Here is a 22625-nt window from a genome sequence, read left to right on the forward strand (position 1 = left end):
GCCTTTCGCCACCTTGCTTAATGTGGAGACATTAAATGCATCTCTGGCTTCATTTACGAGGAAACTCACAGAGTTCTCAAGGTCTTTTTGGAAAATATCATCCAGGACTCGGTTACCTACACGGAACATGCTAAACACAAGACTGTTGCCGCCGTGGATATGTTCTATGCCCTCCAACGCCAAGGGTGAATGAACTCTGTATGGGTTTGGTGGCTGAGGACTGTTAACAAAATCATCTCTAATTGCCCTTGAACCAGGTGGCTTGCTAGGCCAATTCAGAGGGCAGTTAAGAGTCAACCATATTGCTGTGGATCTGGAATCACATGTAGGACAGATTAGGTAAGGAAGGTAAATTTCCTTCAATGAAGGACATTAGTGAACCTGCCAGGTTTTTACAGCAATCAATGATAATTTCATGGTCACCGTTACTGTGACTAGCTTTTAATTCCAAATTTTTATTAATTGAATTTAGAATCTACCAGCTGCCATGGTGAGATTTGAACCCATGTCCCCAGAGCATTAACCAAGGCCTCTAGATTACTAGTATAATGACACCACGCCACCATCTCCACCAGCTACCATGCTCAGCGTGGATCCATTCCCCGCTGACTCTTCAGGGAACCATCCAAAAATATCCTGCCCTTTGTGTCCCTTTAAAATCTCTTATCCTTAGAGTGAATAAAACTGTAAACATGATTGGGCAGTAACAGAAACTACAGTATTACTCAAAAACTGTAGAATTTGTGAACAATTAAGGGGTGATGAACACTTTTTAAAAATTACATTGATTATGTAGCATCTACAGGCAAAAATCTGATTTATATTGAAGAAAAAATCTATTGCCTTTCTTTCTGCAAAGATTTATGGGACAATAGATGACAGGGATCTTTTTCAAGGGCATACAAGTTGCTGAGTAGGTTTTGCTGCATAGCTTGTGCACATGCAGTGTGAACCAAAAACCAATGAAGGCCACATCTATTCTCAGCTACATCCTAACCATCTGTTATTATCTTGTAGTCTTAGGAGTAAGGATGGTTATCTCATGATGCTGACCTCATTGAAGAATGTAAATTGTGCAAGAACTGGCTAATCAAATTAACATTTTTATGAATGACTTGTTGTAGTAAAACCCCACAACCTTGCTGTAGGTTATGTAGATGTCCAACCTGCCATGTCAGTAATGTAAAAATATCTGGTACCAGCTAAGATCAACTAAGTCACCATATACAGATTGAAAACAAATCTTTACTGATCAGGAGAGCTTGGTAATAGACATGAGGGATTTCAACTACCCTGAAGTTAATTGGATGGAAGAGATAGGTTAAGGGGATAAGCAAATGCAGTCCGTACAGCACCCCAGCACTCCTTTCTAGACCTGTGTGTTAGAAGCCCAATAAGACATGATTCGTTACTGGACCTACGAATGGGGAATGAACTAGAGCAAATAAGAGAAATAGAAGTAGGGGAACACCTAGGAAATAGTGGCCATAAAATAATATTCTAATAATTGAGAAGGATATAAGCATGACAAAGACCAAGGTAATAGATTGGAGAAAAACTGATTTTAAGGGGAAGACAACAGGGCTAGGGGAAATTAAATAGACAACAGTTTTTCTATTCTTTCATAAGAACATAACATAAGGACTAGGAGGAGGAGTAGACAATTCAGCCCCTCAAGCCTGACCCGCTATTCAATACAATCATGGCTGATTTCATTTAGGCCTCAACTCCAATTTCCCAGCCTCTCCCCATAACCTTTCAACCCATTACTAATTAAAAATCTGTCTATCTCCTCCTTAAATTTATTCAGCGTCCCGGCATCCACTGCACTCTGAGGTAGTGAATTCCACAGATTCACGACCCTTTGAGAAAAGTAATTCCTCCTCATCTCTGATTTAAATCTACCACCCCTTAGCCTAAAACTATGACCTCTCATTCCAGAATGCCCCACGAGGGGAAACATCTAATCCACGTCTACTTTGTCTACCCACTTTAGCATCTTTCATACCTCAATTAGATCTCCTCTCATACTTCTAAACCCTAGCGAGTATAGGCCTAAACTGCTCAACCTCTCCTCATAAGACAAGTCCCACATCTCTGGAATCAATCTAGTGAACCTCCTCTGAACCGCTTCCAATGCAATTGTATCCTTCCTCAAGTAAGGGGACCAAAACTATGCACAGTTCTCCAGGTGCAATCTCACCAAAGCCTTGTACAGTTGTAACAACACTTCCCTATTTTTATACTTTATTCATTTAGCAATAAATGCCAAAACTCCACTGCTTTCCTTATTACCTGCTGTACCTGCATTCTAGCTTTCAGCAATTCATGCATGAGAACACCCAGATCCCTCTGCACTGAAGCATTCTGAAGTTTCTCTCCATTTAAATAACAAGTCACCTTTTTATTCTTCCGACCAAAATGGGTAACCTCACACTTATCCACGTTAAACTCCATCTGCCAAATTTTGGCCCATTCACCTAATCTGTCCATATCTATTTGTAAATTTCTTATTTCTTCATTGCAACTTACTTTCCCACCTATTTCCACATCCTTTCAGAGGATGTGGATGTCGCTGGCAAGGCCCGCAGTTGTTGCATATCCCTAATTGTCCTTGAGAAGTCAGTGGTGAGCCATTTTCTTGAATCACTGCAATCCATGTGGTGTAGGTGCACCGACAGTGCTGCTAGGAAGGGAATTCCAGGATTTTGACTCAGCGACAGTGAAGGAACGACAATATAGTTCCAAGTCAGGGTGATGTGTGACTTGGAGGTGAACTTGCAGGTGGGGCTGTTCCCTTGCATTTGTTGCCCTTGTCCTCCTAGATGGTAGAGGTTGCAGGCTTGGAAGGTGGTATCAATTTGATGAGGTGCATTTTATATATAGCACAAGCTGCTGCCACTGTGCATTGGTGGTGAAGGGAGTGAATGTTCAAGATGATGGATGGGGTGCCAATCAAGCATGGGATGTCCTGGATGGTGTTGAGCCTTTTGAGTGTTGTTGTAGCGGTACTCATTCAGGCAAGTGGAGGATATTCGATCACACTATTGATTTGTGTCTTGTAGATGGTGGAAAGGCTTTGGGGAGTCAGGAGGTCAGTTACTCTCCACAGAATTCCCTTGCTTCTGACATGGCCTTGTAGCCAAATTATTTGTATGGCTAGTGCAGTTCAGTTTCTGGTAAATGGTAACCCCCCAGGATATTGATAGTGGGAAATTCAGCAATGGTGATGCTATTGAAATTCAAGGGGAGATGGTTAGATTCTTTCTTGTTGAAGGTGTAAATTGTGTGATGTGAATCTTACTTGCCACTTGTCAGCCCAAGCCTGAGTATTGTCCATGTCTTGCTTCATATGGACATGTACTGCTTCAGTTTCTGAGAAATTGGGAATGGTGCAAACATCAGCAAACGTTCCCAATTCTGACCTTATGATGGAGGGGCGGTCATTAATGAAGCAGCTGAAGATGTTTGGGCCTAGGACACTACCCTGAGGAATTCCTGCAGCGATGTCTTGGGACTGAGGTGATTGGCTTCCAACAACCACAGCCATCTTATTTTGTGCTAGGAATGACTCCATCCAGTGGAGAGCTTTTCCCTTGATTCCCATTGGCTTCAGTTTTGCTAGCGCTCCTTGATGCCACACTCAGTCAAATCTGCCTTGATGTCAAGGGCAGTCACTCTCACTTCACCTTTGGAATTCAGCTCCTTCATCCATGTTTGGACCATGTCTGTAATGAGTTCAGGAGCCAAGTGGTCCCAATGGAATCCAGACTGAGCATCAGTCAGCAGGTTATTGCTGAGTAAGTGCCTCTTGATAGTACTGTGGACAACACTTTTCATCAGTTTGCTGATGATCAAGAGGAGACAGATGTGTTGATAATTATCTGGATTCGATTTGTCCTGCTTTTTGTGGGCAGAACATATCCTGGATGGATTTTCACAGTGCTGATATATGCCAGTGTTGTAGCTGTGCTGGAACAGCTTGGCTAGGGGCGCAACTAGTTCTGGAGCACAAGTTTTAAGTATTATTGCCGGAATGTTGTCAGGGCCCATAACCTATGTAGTATCCAGGGCCTTCAGCCATTTCTTGATATCACGTGGAGTGAATTGAATTAGCTGAATACTGGCACCTGTGATGTCAGTGGACCTTAGACGCAGGCCAAGTTGGATCATTCACCCACACTTGTGGCTGAAGTTGGTTGCAAATATTTCAGTCCTGTCTTTTGCACTGATGGGCTGGGATCCCTCATCATTGAGGATGAAGATATTGGTTGAGCCTCTTCCTTCTGTTAGTCATTTAATTACTGGATGTCACAGGACTGCAGAGCTTTGATTGGATCCGTTGGTTGTGGAATCACTTAGCTCTGTCTGTCTCTTGCTGCTTCTACTGTTTGGCATGCAAGCAGTCCTGTGTTATAGCTTCACCAGGTTGACACCTCATTTCTAGCTATGCCTGGTGCTAGTCCTGCCCTCTTGCACTCTTCATTGAACGTTCTTCATTGATCTGTTGGCTTGATAGAGTGAGGGTTTTGCCGGGCCGTGAGATAACAGGTTATAGGTAAGCAATAATGTCGAACAGCAATGGAAAACAATTAAACCAGTGATTAGCAGAGTGCTGGAAAATATATCATGCCATAAGCAAGAACAAATTAAACACTAGTGAGAAACCATTCATAAATAAAGACATAAAGAAAAATTGGGGGTGAGGAAAGAGCCACGTCCTATGTAAATGGACTGCAGAGGAGAGCATGACAGACAGAATCTAAAGAGTAGGAAAGAAGCAAGCAAATAAAAAGGAAGGCTAACTATAAGAAACATAAAATGAAATAGTAAACTATTCTATGGGCACATAAATAGAAAAGGAAAAGTCGATTGGGAATAGGCTCACCAAGGGGTGGACAGGATAAAACCATATACAGCAATAGAGAAATTGCAGAAATATTAAATAATTATTTTGCACCTGTATTTACTAGGGAAATAGATCAGGTGGGCATGACACATTGGAAGATGGGATTAAAAATGATATTATCACAATTAAATTAAAGAGAGGTGAAATATTAAATACACTGATCAAACTCAGATGACAAAGCCCTTGGTGCAGAAGGATTGAATCTGTGCATTTTAACAGAATCTAGAGGAGATAGCAAAGGCACTTCTCCTCCTCCTTCAGATACCATGCCGTAAGAGGGACTTGGCAACCGTTGACTTCCATTGGCTTGGTCTATGATTATGCTTGATTTGCTGATGTCTAATACAATATGGCTGACCAGGAAACTCTCCTGGTCTTACCGTATTGGAAGGTTATGAAGGCTGATAATCAATCTGTTTGGCCATGTCAAAATATCAGAGTTGGCATGCATGTCAATTTCCAGAAATGATCACCAATGTCAGGGTGTATCAGGAATTCCCCTTTCATCCCTCCTAAGGCCAATTAAATGTACTGAGAAGCTCACTTAGAGCTTTTCAGGCACTGAAGATCCAATTTTTTTTATTCATTGAAGGGATGTGGGCTTCGCTGACTAGACCAGCATTTATTGCCCATCCCTAATTGCCTTTAAGAAGGTAGTGGTGAGTTGTCTTCTTGAACTGCTGCAGTCCATTCCAATTTTTAAAGTGCTGGACAACTTGCCTGCACCTTCAGAAACTGACAAGCTGAAAGCAAGTGGAAAATAGTGAGGAGCCAGTCATGCCTGCCCCAGGGCATCATCCGAGCCCCATAACGGGGTCAACATGTAATAGGGTGCCCTGTGCTGCACCAGGTGGCAGTGAGAGTGAACAGTCAGTATCTGGGCTTTGAACTACCTCTCCTAGCAACCCAACAGCAGAAGGACAGGGGATAAGGTTGGCAAGGACAATTGAGCGGCTACTGAAGGCTGCAACTGGCAATGGGAGCACAACTGTCAGATTTTGGGCCCTATCGCAATGAGAGACAACATCCTCTGCACAAAGGACAGAATCCCAAATTTCAGGCGGGCGCAGGAGAGGAAAGAAGGGCAAGAAGGCAATGGAGGCCAAATCCTCAACACTGGATTGACAGGGGATGAAAGGTGAGTTCCTGACACACCCTGACATTGGTGATCATTTCTGGAAATTGACACTCAAGCCAATTCTGGTATTTTAACATGGCCAAACAGGTTGAAGATGGAGCTACCTGGAGATGACTGACAATAAGTACCATAGGAGACTGTGACTTTCCACGCAGATGATCACAAATACCTGTGCCCTCATTGCCAAAGACCTTGCACGTCTCGACACTGGTCATCATACTTTGCCAGTAGCTGTCAAAGTCACTATGGCCTTGAACTTCAAAGGATCAGCTGCAAACCTTAGTGGCATCTCAAAAACAGCTGAACACACTGCATCTCACTGGTCACTGATGCCCTCTTTTCCAGAGCTGGACACACATTCATTTAATGACAGACCTGGTCTCACAGGGATGGTGGCATTGGATCTCACCTCCATTGTTGGATTCCCCCAGTGCAGGGCATCATCGATTGCACTTGTGTGGCTATCATGGCACCCAGTGAGAAGAGATCCATCACCAGGAAGAGTTCCCACTTCCTTAACTTCCAACTGGTCTGCAGTGATAATCAAAGCTTCCTCCATGATTACACTCATTTCCCTGGCAGCTGCCATGGCTGCTTCATCCTCCACTAGTCCAGGCTGCCTCAGATCTTCACTGCAACTCCCAAATTGTGTGGATGGACCTAGGGAACAAGGGATATTCCTTGAAGAGATTACTTCTGACACCTCCATGGGAGCCCCACACAAAGGCACAGATGCAATACAACCAATGCCACCTGCTCAGCAGGACAAGCATTGAGAGACCATTGGGCTTCTGAAGATCTGATTCTGATGCCTGGACAAATTGGTGGTTGCCCTCCAGTACCCTCCTGCAAGGTTCTTGGTCATTATGCTGGTTTGCTACACTTTCCATAACATGGCCCTCCCGAAAGGTGTGGCCCTTTGGAGTGGTGAGACCCTGGAAGAGAACAGACCACAGGGGGAGGAGCAGGAGGTAAGAAAAGAGGAATTGAAGGCAGAGGGAGATGACGCTGAACTGAGAGGTACCCCGACTGCACGACGAGGTGCCCTCCTCCTGCCATCCTCTGGAAAGAGGACCTCCCTCCTCTCCCTCATGGCCTCCAATATTAGGTGCAGCATGACATCAATGAAGTGAGGCGCAACCCAGCCCCAGGTTCCAGCTCCGCCTCTCCTGCGATACCTTGCTTCCTTCTGGTGCAGTGGAAGGCTTTGATACAATCAGCAGATCACTCCCTCAGGACAGCCAGCAGCCTCAGTGACCACTGCCATGGGGAGTCTAAATGAATCCCACTCTTCATCTGATCCACCCCCATTCTGGCCCCCATTGCTTCTAAGTGGTCAGGAAATCAGTCTCCATTCCAAGCAAAGACTCACCCTGTGAAAAGCTGCAGGACTGGAGGCCATCTAAATAAGATAGTCACCAAGAAATAAAATCAGGAATTCAGAAGAAACTTCTTGACCCAGAGAATGGTGAGAATGGAACTCGCTACCATAGCAAGTGGCTGAGGTGACTAATATAGATTTATTTAAGGAGAGGCTAGATAAACATATAAGAGAGGAGAGAATAGAGAGATTTGCTGATAGATTAAGATGAGGAAGGATGGGAGGAGCCTCAAGAAAGGGGTGGGGTTAGGAGACGCAGGGCTACTCACCCGTACATGAAGGTAGCTGACATAGCTCGCTAAGGAGCTATTGAAGGCAATTAAAGGAAGTCAACTGGGGTTTTTCTGTCGGCCTACAGGTCCCCACAGGTGCAGGGGTCAGTTTAACTGCTTGAAGGCAGCTTCATGGCAGCCCAGAGGGCTAGCACTTCAGGTCTGCCCAGGTGCTGCAGTAACCACAGGCTACCCTGTAGAGTGACATCCCTACTACACCCCAATCCCCACCACTACCCAACTTCCCAATTCACAATGGTAAGTTGCAAATGCCATTTTTTTTATTTCAAATTTTAAAAGGTTGGAGAGAGGGTGCCTCCATCTTGAAGTGCACTCTCCCTTACTTACCTTCCATTGCAACCATGCTGCTATTTTCAAGCTGGAAGGCCTCTGATTTGCTCTCCAGCTTCGAGAGTCCCCCAGTCCTCCTTAATTGGACGACAAACTTGCCTCTGGCCAGTAGTTGACAGCCCTGGGGAAAATCACAATGACTGATTCACACACCCTGTGGGCTTCTTACCCACATTACAGCCTGACTGAGGGGTTCAGAAGCCTGCAGGGAAAATCCTGCCCCTGAGAGTGTAGCAGACAAACCCATGCTGATCTAGTAGAGGGCACGGCTCTGAAGTTGGGGTTCAGGTTTTCGATTGGTTCAGTGTGGAAAGACTGATTTACATTTGGATGAGCAAGTAAGAGCAGTGCTCTTACTGTTGACATGGCACAACTTGATGTGCAAAAAAATCCAAACTGTATTTCAATATATTTATTTTATTAAACTTTATTGATTGATTCTCTGTATTCTGTTAAGTAAGAGTGCAAGATTTATAGTTGAAGCCTTGTCATAAATAGGACCAGTGGCCGGTGGATTGTTATTGCTGTAATCTGCTCAGAAACCGGGGGCTGAATTTTCTGGTTGGCAGGGGGGACGGAGGCAGGTGCGGATCAGATCACCGTTCGCGATCGGGACCACGCCGTCATTTCACACGGGCAGGCCAATTAAGGCCCGTCTAGCGAACTTCCCGACTCCTGTGCAGAGCTGGAGTGGGCGGGCGGCGGTGGGCGCGCTTAGGCCACCGAGTCCAATGACGACCTGCATAAAGGAAGGTCTTGGCAGCCTCGGAAAGGCTGCTCGCAATGGCTGGGCGAAGGGCTGTGCAGAGGGGCATTGAAGTTAATGCAAGTCTGGAGGGCAGGCCAGCGGGGCAGGCCAGGCTGGAGGTAGGACAGGGGGGCCAGTTTGCCTCTCATTTTTCCAATGACTGCCTTGCTGCCCTCCTCGAGGAGGTTGCAGCACAGCGGGAGGTGCTGGTTCCCCAGGATGGGAGGAGGAGGCCCCCCCCCACATGACAAAACATGCCTGGGAGGAGGTGGCAGAGGTAATGAGCTCCCACAATGTGGTGTGGCACACCTGGATCCGGCACCGCAAATGCTTCAACGACCTGTGTGCTCTGACAGGGTGAGTACCGTGTTGGCATCGGTCATTTAACCCAGCAGGTCGGCTTACCCCCTTGATGCCCGCCACCCCCCCCCCCCCCCCCCCCCCCCCCCCCCCACCCCCCACCCCCGGCAAGTCTCAAGTCCGAGTGTAGTGACTGCACTGAATCATTGACAGCATGTGGGCCAGCAGATGTTGCGCATGTTGAGGTCAGCCTGAGAGGGTGATGAAGAGATATGTTTTACCCCTGCAGCATGTGTTACACTGAGTCTCACATGACTGGCTTGGGGGCAACCTGGAGGAGCTGCACCTAGGCGCAGTGCTTGAGCTGCAGGACATGTCCAAGTCAGGGTGATGACATGCTGGGAGGGGAGCTTCAAGGTGGCGTGGCAACAAACCATCTGCTGCCCTCTGCGCTCCGCGTGTTTGCGCCTCCTTGCTATGGAAGGATGTACCGTGTGGTGCCTAATGTGATATAGGCAGCATGTGGCCAAGGGGGAGGGTGGGGAACTGGCCTGACACCTTTGTGGAGTGTTCGGCAGCAGCGGGGTGAGGAGACACTGGAGCCCTGCAATGTCCCACTCTGGTTGGGGAGGGCTGTCCGCGAAGAGAGTCCATATGCAATTTGCACAAATCCATGCTCTTCTCTCATTTTCAGGAGAAGAATGCTCCTGACACTGCAGAGCGTGTGAGGACTGGCGGCAGCCAGGCATAGTTAGCCATTCTCAGCCGGTTTGAGCAGGAGGCCCTGGATTTGAAGAGGCACCATGCACCCAGGTCTACTGGTGTCGGTGAGGCTGGGGTGCCACGGCCAGGTATTTATGCCCAACAGTGAGGTCAGCATTGTTCTCCCAACAGCCATAGCAGTGCTGAATGTTAATTGATTTAATTTCGCAAAATGGCTTGACCATTACTTATGGAAGGATGAGCGCATAATGATCCTGGGGACAGGGATGCACTTTGTCATTGTCTCCACGTTAACTGATCCACTCTCCTTGTTCTTCTTTTCAGCATCAGCAGAGCAGGGCTGGGAGGAGGAGCAGCAGAGGCCCCCTCTCGCACCTGAGGGCCCTGAAGTCTCACCAGCGTCACACCATCTCTGCCAGGCAGGCACCAGCGCAGACACTAGCACCACAGTGGGAATTCGAACATCGGCTAATGTTTTGGGGCACAGTTGTGAGGGCACTTCACAGTTGCTGGAGGAGCTGGCAGAGACAGAGGGTGCCCATGGTGCCAGCAGTTGGAGGGCTGCAGGGGACCAGGCACATGCTCAATTGGTGCCTGATGATGTGCCCCTGGAGTCATCCGCGACGCAGCAGGTGCAGGAAATGCGGTCGGGTGTGCGGGAGCATCTAGGGTAGATACATGAGGCTATGTTTGGCTTGGTCTCCGTGGTGGATGAGTCTATGTGGACGATCGCCAAAGCAATGAGCGCCACGTGTCATCCATGGAGACAGTGGCGACTCTTGTGGAGAGGTTCCTCCACGAGGCACATCAGGGCTTCCTGGAGATGCACTCCGACCAGCAAGCCCGCACATCAGCATTGACCTCAGCTGGTCACTGCCAGTGTGGGAGATGGTGTAGGCACCAAGTTTCCCAGCTCGGTGCCTATCCATCCTCTGTGAACAAAGAGGTCCAAAGCAATCTCACGTCGGCGCAGCAGCTGCCTGTCATCTCTGCAGGCTGCTCTCAGGGCATCCTGGATGAGGGCAGCAGTTCCTCTGCCCCTCTGCCAGTGACCATCACATCCAGTGAGGCTACGACAACTGGAGAGATGCCAGCTATGGAACTGTCAGATCCCTCCCGGGCGGGGCCAGCACAGGCTGCACGAGCCAGAGGACGACTGCCAAGGTCATCGAGGCGAACAGGACAACAGAGTCAGCAGGCTGTCTCAGATGCCACTCCGAGGAATGGGGCAGTGCCCGGAAACATAAACATATGGCATCTTCGGCACATCATGGGTTTCTCACTGGTGCTTTTGTGTTGGCCCAAGATGAGGTCCTTATGATTTGCTTTGAATTGGAACACCATTGTCATTTTGTTTCATTAAATTTCTTTGCCTGTGATATTAAATTCAGACATGTGACCATGGCTGAGGATGCCTCTTTTCTCCTGCCTGTGTATGGTTTCCAGAAATGTTAGGAGTGCTTTGTGGGAAATTCGCTTTATTAACAAGGCCCTTAGTTACTGTGCCTAACCTGGAAGATTTGGCACTTAGGTGTCAAGTGTGGAGCCTGCAGCCCAGGTTTGTCCTGGTGGCCCATCTGTGTTGTGCTAGCTGAAGGTTCATTGGATTAAAGCCTCCCAGGTGTCACTGCCTCCCTGGAATATGCCCGGGTCAACGTCTACCCCCTCAACATTTCCCTGTGCTCATCCTCGGACTCAATGCTGGGCTCATCATCTGCAGCCGCAGCCACTGCGTCGATGTCTTCATTGTCCACTGCGTCCCTCCTTTCCAGTGCAAGATTGTGGAGAGCGCAGCATGCAATCACTATCACCGAGACACGATGTGGGGGGTACTGGAGTGCACCCCCTGAGCAGTCCAGGCATCAGAAGTGCATCTTGAGAAGACCGATAGTTCTCTCCACCACAGCCCTTGTGGAGGTGTGGCTCCTATTGTACCACTGCTCAGCTTCTGTTCTTGGATGGTGGAGAGGGGTCATGAGTCACCTTCTGAGGGGGTAGCCCTTGTCACCCAGCAGCCATCCATCAAGCCGGGCCAGAGCACTGAAGAGTCCCAGCACCTGGGAGTGTTCGAGGATGTTAGCATTGTGGGAGCTGCCTGGGTACCTCTCACAGACTTGTAGAATCAGCATCCTGTGATCACACACTATCTGCACATTCATGGAGTGGAAGCCCTTCCTGTTGACGAAGGCACCGGGCTCACCTGTTGGCACCTTGATGGCCACACGTGTACGGTTTATTGCACCCTGGACACAGGGGAAGCCAGCAATCATCGCAAAGCCTCTGGCTCACTGTGTCTGACTTGCCTGGTCCCAATGGTAATGGATGAAGGTTAATGCACACCTGAACAGAGTGTCTGTACACTGCTTGACACAAGTGTGGACAGCTGATTGGGAGACACCGCAAAGAACATCCCTGACCCCTGGTAGGAGCCAGAGGCATAGAAGTTGAGGGCAGCTGTGACCTTTAGAGCCACTGGCATGGGGTGTGCACCTACACAGTTAGGGGAGATCTCAGGCTCAATCGTCTGACAGATATAGTTGACTGTCTCCCTTGAGAGGCGGAGCCTCCTTTGGCGCTGCACCTCAGACATTTTGAGGTAGCTGCTTCGCCGCCTGTATACCCTGGCAGCAGGATAGTAGCATCTTCTATGGTCCCGTCTGCCTTGGTCTACCACTTGTCTCCGCACCCCTTGTGCCTGCACCTGTCCTCCCAAAGGTGGCTCCCCTGGAGGCTGAATCTGCACTCCTGGCTTCCTCCCCGTTCTAGCCCTCCCTTCCTCCTCAGAGGAGCTGCCTCCAGTGGACAGTTCAGCTCCCATTCCCAGGCTATGGGAAGGCTTCCTGAAACCTGCAGGCCCAAAAAGGATTCCTCATTGCAAAGTGCTGAACTGAAGGTTACGAGTCCAGACAAAGCATCTGGTATGTGTTTTGAAGTATTGCATATCACACAGGCAAGTTTCATTAACATTCAAAAATCAATATTTGAGAAAGCACACTCGCGACCCCAGTGAGCCCTCTTATCCTGCCCGTGGATGAGGTTTATACAAATATGTCCGACCCGACTGCCCATTGCGCCGGTGTGCCGACCCGAAGATTGCACGGGTGCCGAAAAATCGGTGTTGATTGGTGAATCAAGGGCTTTAAGTGGCCCATTAATTAATGGCGGGCGTGTGTCGGACATCGTCGTGCCCACCCAACGAAATATCACAATAGCGCGCAGTGACGTCGGGACACTCGCCTGACGTCACTGCGCATCATTTTACATGCGGACGTGCGGGTCCCACCCATGCACGCCAACGGGAAAATTCTGCCACAGAAGTTTTACTGCAAAATTGGAGTATCCTGGCAGAAATTCATGGGGGAGAATTTCCCCCCCTTCTGGGGGTTGCGTAGGGACGGGCGAGGGCTGCCACCAACCCGATCGGCGCCCCCAACCGGGTCCACACTGCTATTTTACATGGGCCAGCGTGATATGCTCCTGGAAGTGCTGAGCGCTCCCTGTGCGATGTTGGGGGGTGGGGGGTTGCTGGGTAGGGGGGGGTTCCCTGAGTTGGGGCCTGCGCTTTTTCGCATATGGGCAGGAAAGAATGCAAAAATCTCCCTGAGGCACAGAGGTGCCTCAGGGAAATTAGTTTAAGTTTCAAAAATTTAAATAAAGAGAAGAAAAAATTTTAGGACATGTCCCCTCATGTGACAGCGGATGAGGTTTCATGAAAAATGCTCTTCGTCTGCCTGCCAACCTTAAGGTTGGATGGGCAGCTCAGTTTATTACTTTGATTTTTAAATGGCCTTCATAGGCCTTTGACAGTTTGATGGGTGCGCAGCCGACTCCAGTGCGCGGCCGCCGAACTGAAAATCTAAATGATGCGTGGCGACATCAGGATGCCCACCCGACATCACCGCGTGTCATTTTACACCTCAGCAAGTGAGCCCTGTCCCCGCCTGCCAAGCCGAAAATTCAGGCCATGGGATCTATCATGGGAAGTTACGTTGTAGTAAATCATTTGCCCTGGTCAGTGAGTATTTGAACAAGATTATTTCTCTTTGCTGTTACATTAGAACCTCATTTGCATCGCATATTTGGGCCATCTTTACTGTACAATGAAGTATAAAATAGAATCCTTAATAACACCCCACATGGTAACTTGTTGCAGTTTCAAATGCCTTATGAAGGAATCCCGCCCGCTGTCAGTTCACATCGGGTGAGCACTGCCGTGATTTTCAATAAGTCCCAATGGCGGCAATGAGAAGCGGCAATGTTCCTCAGAACAGTCATAGAATTTGGGCTTTATTGTAACTTTGAATTATAGCTAACTTGTATTTGGAACAGTACACGGAAGCCCATTTGTCCCGTTGGGTGGTTGTAAAAGGCTCCATGATATCATTTGAAGTGTCCTGGCCAACATTTACCACTCAACCAAAATTTAAAACAGATTATTTGGTCATAATTCTGTGGTTATTTGTGGGATCCTGCTGTGCACAAATCCCCCCCTCCCCCCACCGCCCCCCCAACCTTTGCCGTTACTTGCACTATACCAGTTACTACATTTCAAAAATACTTCATTAGCTGTAGGATGCCCCAAGGACATACAAGGTGCTATAAATACAAGCTCTCTGCTTCTCTCCTTGCTAAATCAAATCAACAATGTTGAAGAAGTACCCTGCTGATTTCCCCATTTAACATTTACTTGTCTGTGGATGCATTTATCAATTAGTTATAACTAATGCATAGAGAAAAATGTTGGGATGGTGCATAAATAAAACATTGTAACAAGCAAACCCTAGAGATGAATAAATGAGGAAAGCTCTTAATTTTAAAAAGGATACGAGCCATGAGGGTGAAAATATAACTGTGTTTAAAATATTTAGATCATAACTTTCATGTGCCCATTATATCCTAACTGCCCATCTGTTCTGGCAGCATAAAGGCTAGAGAAATTTTGAGGCCCAAACCTCATTTAAACAGACCTGCTAAACTCCCTGACCCAACGAGACATCTGTATACAGCTTGTTGGATTTGGACCAGTGCTCCTGGTCACTCAACCTCACAAAAATTATTTAAAGTTTCAGTTGTGCCCCCATAAAACTGGTTGGACAGTATGCGGTGTCTGCTCCAACCAGTTCTGTCCTAAATGAAAATAGACATCCTATGCAATATCAGAGGACCCCAATTTGCATATTAAAAGCTGAAGCAGGCTGAGGTTTTGGCCTTTCAGCAGTGGGATGCTGTGAAAAATAGCGCTGATTGATGCATTGGCATTAACAGGGTTCTAAGTCCACTGACTGCAATTTGAGATCATCACCACCTGGTTAAGAAAAACAGAAAATGCTGTAAAAACTCAGCAGGCCTGAAGAAGAGTCATGCGGACTGGAAACGTTAACTCTTGTCCCTCTCTCCACAGATGCTGTCAGACCTGCTTTTCCTGTTTTTATTTCCAGCATCTGTGGTATTTTGCTTTTACCACCTGATTAATGCTGCTTTTGTTGACTGCTTTGGATTGTGAGAAATTGTTAATATTGAGAATTAAAATTTAAAACTGTTGACAGCTTTTGTAGTAGTTAAGGAGCTCACACAGATCACAATGTGAACATTCTTTTTGTTTCTTCTGTTAATGTCGAGAGCAGCATGTGAATAATGAATGGATTCCAGGAGTTAGACAGATAACAAAGGCCATGTTCCTTAGTACCAAGGCGGTTGATTGCCAAATTCCTGTGCTGACAAATATGGCAACTGAGACTGTGGACTTCATGTTCTCAGATAAACCTTTTGCCAGATGGCAAATCAAGGTAAGACTTTTAAACTCTCAGGAGCAAAACACCCTCAAACTAAAAATTAAAATATAATTTGATAAAATGAATTCATTGAAATAATTGAACTATTTGCATTTAACAAGGGGATTTCATCACAAACTTCCAATTTTTCTCATTGTTCAATCTTCTCCCTCACTCACCCTCTGCTGAACGTGCAGGGCTCGGCTGGCAACTCATTCAGCCACAGAACATGGCCACATTTTCGCTCCCAAGTCTGGGACACAAACTCTGCAAACCCGACTGGGAAGAAACTGCCCCAGCCCACAGGATTTTTATTTTCGGGGTGGGGGAGAGGGGGGTGTGGGCAATGTGTGGGGGGATGCGCCGCCCCTGGAAGCAGCCACAGGGACTGCCAGGTGCGGAGGTGTGCTGTTTAAAAGGCCTGCCTTGGTGCTCTGGGCTTTGTCCCTGTCGTAATAATAACAGTACAACAAAAAAAAACAACCCTCCAGCCTTCACCCTTCGTGCTGGGGAAGGAGTAGAAGAAGCAATTCATGTTGATTTAATTATTCAAACAATAGTTATAGATTTCTTTCAGATTTTTTGACACGGCAAATGAGTCACTTTTGTATAAATTAAGGTTAAGTGTGTACAGGTGAGAGGCACTAATTGGATAATTATTGTGAGCATATAAAGAGGCACTTGCTGCCCCTCTTCTGTCTGTGTCCTTGGAGAGGGTGCGCATGGTGTCCACTTGAGGCCTCCCATGACCAGTGGGCACCACAGGGGTTGAAGTGCATCATCAACCCCGGGCACATTATATCCTAGCTGCCCATCTCCTCTGGCAGCATAAAGGCGCTGAGTATTTCAGCGCACGCTTCATGCCGGCTGGCCGTTAATTGGCCCGCTAGCGTGAAATCGCAGTCAGAGACTGATCACGGGCGGCAGTCCACACGGCGACCTAAAAATCCTGCCCTGGTCTCCTGCTTCATCAATTGACAGAAAGAAATTTAGCAATTTATGACATGAAATGTGGTGCTGCGGCCGATCCCCAGGTGAAGTCCTCCAATTTGTTATGATCCCAGACGAGACAACCCAAACGGTTAACTTCCCGAACAGAACCCCAATTTTGTTATGCTCCCGGGTAAGGACGAATGAGCCGGCTTCCCTTCTTCATTCATTGTTGGTCGCAATAAGGTTTAATTTAAAAGGGACCCCTTCCCTCGTGGATATCTTTTTCCAGGCCTAATGTATTTATGTTTTAGAAGGAGCCAATTTAAGCAGGCTTTCTTGAGTCAAAGAAAGAGTAAGTTTATTTGTTACTAAAAACCTGAGAAAAAATAATAAAAATACAGCGCACATACACACAGATCATAAATGAGAAGTTGAGTCTAAAATTAAAAGTTAAGATATAAAAATTAGTATTTAACTTGTCCATGAGCAATAGAAGGCACAGCGTTGCAGCCATTAAGTTGGGTGATTCCGGTAGAGCTGACTTTGGCAATTGAGCAATTGGTTTGGAGACATTTGGTACTGCAGGTTGGCTGAAGGAGCTGCTCTGTTTCCTTTTTGACTGTGCCTTTGCTGACTTGCCTCCAGCCAGAGAGAGGAATCGACTTTTACCTGCAAGCTTCAAGGATGTCTAGTTGATGTTCTTCTGCTATGACCTACACAGCACACACTAACACACACACAGATCAGGTTTGCAGTTTGCTTTTTAACACATTTCCTTGTATATTTCTGGAAGGGAAAAAACTTGTATTTCTCACAGAATCTGCTTCCTTTCAACTCAGACCATTTCCACATTCTGAGATATAACTCAACAGGAGATGGTTTCTGCTGAGATATGGTAATCCGTCTCCATTGTTTCCACAACCACAGGAGATTAAAGTTCAGTCTTTTCCATTGCATTCCTTCCTTTCAATTGTCTCTGTCTGAAGTAGGCCTTGACATCTTTTAGGTGCGACATTCCATATTAGCTCTCTGGACTAGCTGGTCAAGTATAATCTACATAGGAATTTCACAGAAAGTGGTTACTTTATGTTGTCAGCCAGTTTTTGTTTGTAGGTTTTTTTAAAAAACACATGTCTTACTTAAAAAATTCAATATATCCATAAGTAATTCGGGGCTTTAATCCTCTGTTGTGACAGTGGTAAATGTAGCATCCTGGGGAGGGACAGAGGACTTTAGACATGTGGTTCCCAAGGCTCTCCACCACTCAGGTTTTCCTTGTGTCATGTCTGGACCTGTTGTAGACTAGGTGATAGAGGTTGATAGTTATGATTAGTCAACAACTGCATTATTCTATCCTACAACTACCAGGATAGTTAATGGCACACTTGGTGGGCTGTGGTCCTACTTTCATTGAGCAAATTCTGTTTTTCTTTAGCCTTATCTACATTCAGCCACACAGGCTGCCACTGATAGTAACAGTTTTGTTCCATTCCTATAGCAGAACTAATGAATATGAGTATATTAACATCATGTCACTAATAGATGAGGTTAAATCATTCAAAGCAGGTTAAGGATGAGGAGACTTTTCTGATCTGTAAGGCTCAAAATCTTCAATATTTTAATATGAGACTAACTAATCTAATGGGAGGTCCAAACGTCATATTTAGAAGCCTTCTCTATTTCAACTGCAACCAAGAATATGGTGCTGCAGATTTGCCTGTCTGTTCAAAAACCTCCATGAAGCCCATCTCTCTCTTCAGAGATTTATAACCTTCTGCCTGATACATTTTGCCTTAATTCCTTACATTTACTGCAGCCCTTATAAACTGCTCAGAGTCAGTTTAAGCTGTAATGGTCATGGCTCTTAGTTCTAGATGTTGTATCAAAATGAACCCACAAGAAACTTGAAGAATAAGCAACAGCTGGGAAACAAATGGGGAAAAGACTGAGCAAAGTAATAGGAAAAAACTACTTCCCCACTGGGGTTAAATTCTGTGCTAAATTCTGTGGTGCATCCAACAGCAGCAGCTGCTTCCAGGTTTTTCTATGAGCTCTGCACATAAGCAAAAGAAGCAATTAGACAGCACTCTGTGGAAGCAATCACTAGCATTTGTCTTGTAAATTCAGTGATTAAAAATAAGTTTCATGAATTTCCTGTTGCTTTACTCGGAGTTAAGATTGGTTTTTAACTTTCCAAATATAAAATTTGCAATTCTGGAATGCTTCAGTGATTATAGACAAAATAATATAAAATTATATGGCTGAATATGTCATCTTTTTTCTACTTGACAGATTACAAATGATGGATCCTTGTTCAGTGACTCGAAAGTCCTGACACTTTATGATGGTGTTTGTCAGATTTGTGATAGCATGCCTCATGGACTTTGTAAGTTGAAGGTAATTTCAGATTTTTGAATATTGATACAACAGAAAATGTGGTTTCTCAGTACAATATTGCAGCTTTAATGAAAGTGGTCAGTTTTAGTCAGTCAGGAGTCAGGATGACACATGGGAAGACCCATTACTATAGCTAGAATTTCCAATGCAAGCAATTGAGAAATGCACATACAAGGAGATTTGTTTCTCTGTTAGAAAGTGAAAAGTGGTCTCCCTGTAGGAATGTACAGCACTTATCCAAAGTTGTCAAGAGCCAAGGGTTAGAGACTCTCATGTATCTGTGGATACTGCTCGATTTTAACCAGCTGAAATCAAGCCCAGGGCACTAGTAAGCTTTACATTGCTCACCCAGCCAAGGACATTCTACCCTTCAGGGCAAGAGTATCCAACTTGCAGATTTTGGCCCTTGCATAACTCGGATCCAGCTGTCAGAGCCCAGGTAATGCAGTCCTATTTGTGCTTTTATATCATATTCACTAGTTTGTTTTGGAATTTTGTGTGACTGTGAAAAAGAAGCACTTGCATTTACTTGGCACCTTTCATGAACTCAGTTGTCCCAAAGCACTTCACAGCTGATTAAGTACATTTTTTGAAGTGTAGTCATGGTCATAATATATGAAACCTGGCAACCAATTTGCACACAACAAGCGATCACAAAAATAACGTGATAATCTCAAGATAATCTGTTTTTAGTGATAAAAACAAAAAACTACGGATGCTGGAAATCCAAAACAAAACCAGAATTACCTGGAAAAACTCAGCAGGTCTGGCAGCCTCGGCGGAGAAGAAAAGAGTTGACGTTTCGAGTCCTCATGACCCTTCAACAGAACTGAGTGAATATTAGGAGAGGAGTGAAATATAAACTGGTTTAAGGTGGGGGGGTGGAGGGAGAGAAGTGGGGAGGGTGTGGTTGTAGGGACAAGCAAGCATGATAGGAGCAGATGGAGGAAAATTGATTGGGAAAGTCACATGGTGATGAGCGTGAGGGGGAAGGGCAACCCAAGAAATGTAGTTGGACATTTTGGGAATTGGGGTGGTCGGGACAGGGAAGGGAGCATTCAGGGTGGAGGGAAGCAGCAGGGCAAGAGGGAGAAGCAGAGGTACAGGGTTGATTGGGCAAGGGAAAAGTGTTTGGAATAGGAAGAGGGAGGTCATTAAGTAAGAATGGGGGAACTGCACCTGAAAAAAGAGTGAAAGTAATCTGAAGGGAGGGTAGGTATCGATAACAAGAGGACACAGGTTTAAAGTGATTGGCAAAAGAACCAGAGGCCACATGAAAAACTTCCTTCTGCAATGAGTAGTTATGGTTTGGAATGCACTGCAAGATAGATTGATCAACAGAAATTCAGTCACAGCTTTAAAGGGACATTGGGTAAATTACTAACAGTGAAAAAAGGATATGGGTAAAGAACGGGTGAGTGGGACTAACTGAATTGTTCTTTGAAAGAGCTGGCATAGATTCAGTGGGCTGAATGGCCTGCTTTGTGCTGTGCAACTTTAAGAATCTAGGTGGAAGTAATCAGAAGGGAGGGTAGGTAGCAAAGAGTGGGGAGCGGGGTTGCAAGCCAGGTTCTCAGCAGTGCTAAGTGACCCTAACCATAGGAAACTGTTTTAAACAGATAAATGTACCCAATTTTCTAAATTTTCCAAGTATACTGTTTTTTGTCTTTATTCTTTCACGGGATGTGGGTGTCGCTGGCAAGGCCAGCATTCGTTGCCCACCTCTACTTGCCCTTGAACTGAGTAGTTTGCTCGGCCATTTCAGGGGTCAGTTAAAAGTCAGCCACATTGTTATGGATATGGAGTCACATGTAGGCCAGACCAGGTAAGGATGGCAGATTTCCCGAACCAGATGGGTTTTTGCAACAATCGATCATAATTTCACGGTCACCACAACTGAGACTAGCTTTCTGATTCCAGATTTGTTTATTGGATTTAAATTCCACCAGCTGCTGTGGTAGGGCTTGAACACATGTTCCCCAGAGAATTTGTCTGGGTCTCTGGATTACTATTCTAGTGACATTGCCACTATGCCAACCTCTCCCCGCAGCATTTAAATATTTATGACACTGAAAGGGGGGAGGATTATGTAATTTCTATTGCCACAACCCTAGAACGATGTACTACGGTATCTACATTCCCACACAGAATTTGGTTCAGCTACCTGCTGAATTTGGGCTTGAATTACGATACAATTCCTGGTTATATAACACAGAAGAAAAATTAAATTATGCAAAAATTTTGAGATATCTCTTAATTTTGATGGCTCACTTATTCAACATTTAGTACAATTGACATTTTAACAGCTGATTTGCTAGGTGCATCATTTAGGAAATAACCTTGATAGCAACATACCGACTTCCCTGTTCTATTCTCTTACACAAAATGATAGGGGTTTTGAATATGACAATGGGCACTGCCCTTTGCCCTGCTTTTATTCCATTTAGTTAAACTTTACTTAACATTAGAAAGCCTAGCACTGATTGTCATACCTCCCAGTGTAATCACCGCCTCTTCTTGCTACCTGCTGTAATTCCCTTCAGGGCATCTTATCTCTTTCTGGAGTGAGCACTGCCCATTCCAAACCATTCCCCCTTCATCCTGTGCTAACTACAGAGTTGCCTCCAGGATGTTTGCCTTGTTTATGACTTAATCTTTATCCTGACATTTGTTTAGCAGATGTGAGTATAGTAGAGTTAGCCCTAATTGCAGCTTTCTAATTTAATACAGCAAAGCTACATTCTGTACATAGGATTGTGGCCTCTAAGAACATTGGAGTATAATCCAACTGGCCACCTTGAAGTGTTACAAAAGGGGTAACCAACCAGTGTGCACCCATCAATTGAGCTGGTGCTTTGTCTACTTTTAATGAATTGGTTTTGTGTGAAGCAAAGTACTGTTACTTTCTTGAGGCTGATAATATAAGACACTGAAAATATTAAATCAGGTGCTGCCTGAAAGTCGTAAAGGAAAGAGAAGGAATAACAACTGAACATGAAGTACTGCAGAATAGCTGCAAACCTGTGATAAAGAATCAAATAAAAGTAGGAACTCAGAAACTCAGCAACAGGGTTAAATTAAAGAAAGACTTGAATTTATGCAGCGCTTTTCATGACCCAGAACATCTAAAAATGCTTTCCAACCAATGAAGTGCTTTTGAAGTATATGCACAGCTGTAATTGGGGAAGAAAGTTACATTTACATGGAAAGTCATATTTACAGAGATAAAATTGCCACAAACAGCACAAAATTCCAGATGATTAGATCGGTTTAATGACTGCTTTTAGGTGCCTTTGTTGTTTAATATGATCATAATCAAATGTTGCAGTAATTGTTAAAGCAAAATACTGTGAACGGTGAAGAGCTGAAATAAAAACAAAAAATGCTGGAAATGCTCAGCGGCCTTGGCTGCATCTGTGAAGAGGGAAACAGAGGCCGGATTCTCTGGTCCTGCCCACAGCAAGAACTGCTATGGGTGGGGGAGGAAAATTTGGAGAGGCAGCCTAAAGCCCATTGACATTTGACGGGACTGGAAAATCCACCTACAGTTAACATCTCAGGTTAATGATCTTTTACCAGAGAGTTCTGGCAATAGGTCATTGACCTCAATGTCAATTCTATTTATCTCTCTCCTAATGCTGCCAGATCTGCTAGGTATTTTCACCATTTTCTGTTTTTGTTATAGTAACTGTGTTCATTGAT

At 45.6% G+C, this 22625-nt stretch overlaps 1 protein-coding gene across 2 annotated transcripts in view; it reads left to right on the plus strand.

The window, feature by feature from the left end:
- LOC121285190 (von Willebrand factor D and EGF domain-containing protein-like) overlaps positions 1–22625 on the plus strand; it is a 311018-nt gene that overhangs the window by 196115 nt on the left and 92278 nt on the right. For both annotated transcript variants that reach the window (XM_041201452.1, XM_041201453.1), the window contains exons 14-15: positions 15447–15608; positions 18819–18923. In XM_041201452.1, coding sequence (XP_041057386.1) covers positions 15447–15608; positions 18819–18923 — 267 coding nt within the window. The remainder of the gene's footprint in view (positions 1–15446; positions 15609–18818; positions 18924–22625) is intronic.

Source organism: Carcharodon carcharias, chromosome 12 (genome assembly GCF_017639515.1).
Source record: "Carcharodon carcharias isolate sCarCar2 chromosome 12, sCarCar2.pri, whole genome shotgun sequence".
Classification (NCBI taxonomy): domain Eukaryota; kingdom Metazoa; phylum Chordata; class Chondrichthyes; order Lamniformes; family Lamnidae; genus Carcharodon; species Carcharodon carcharias.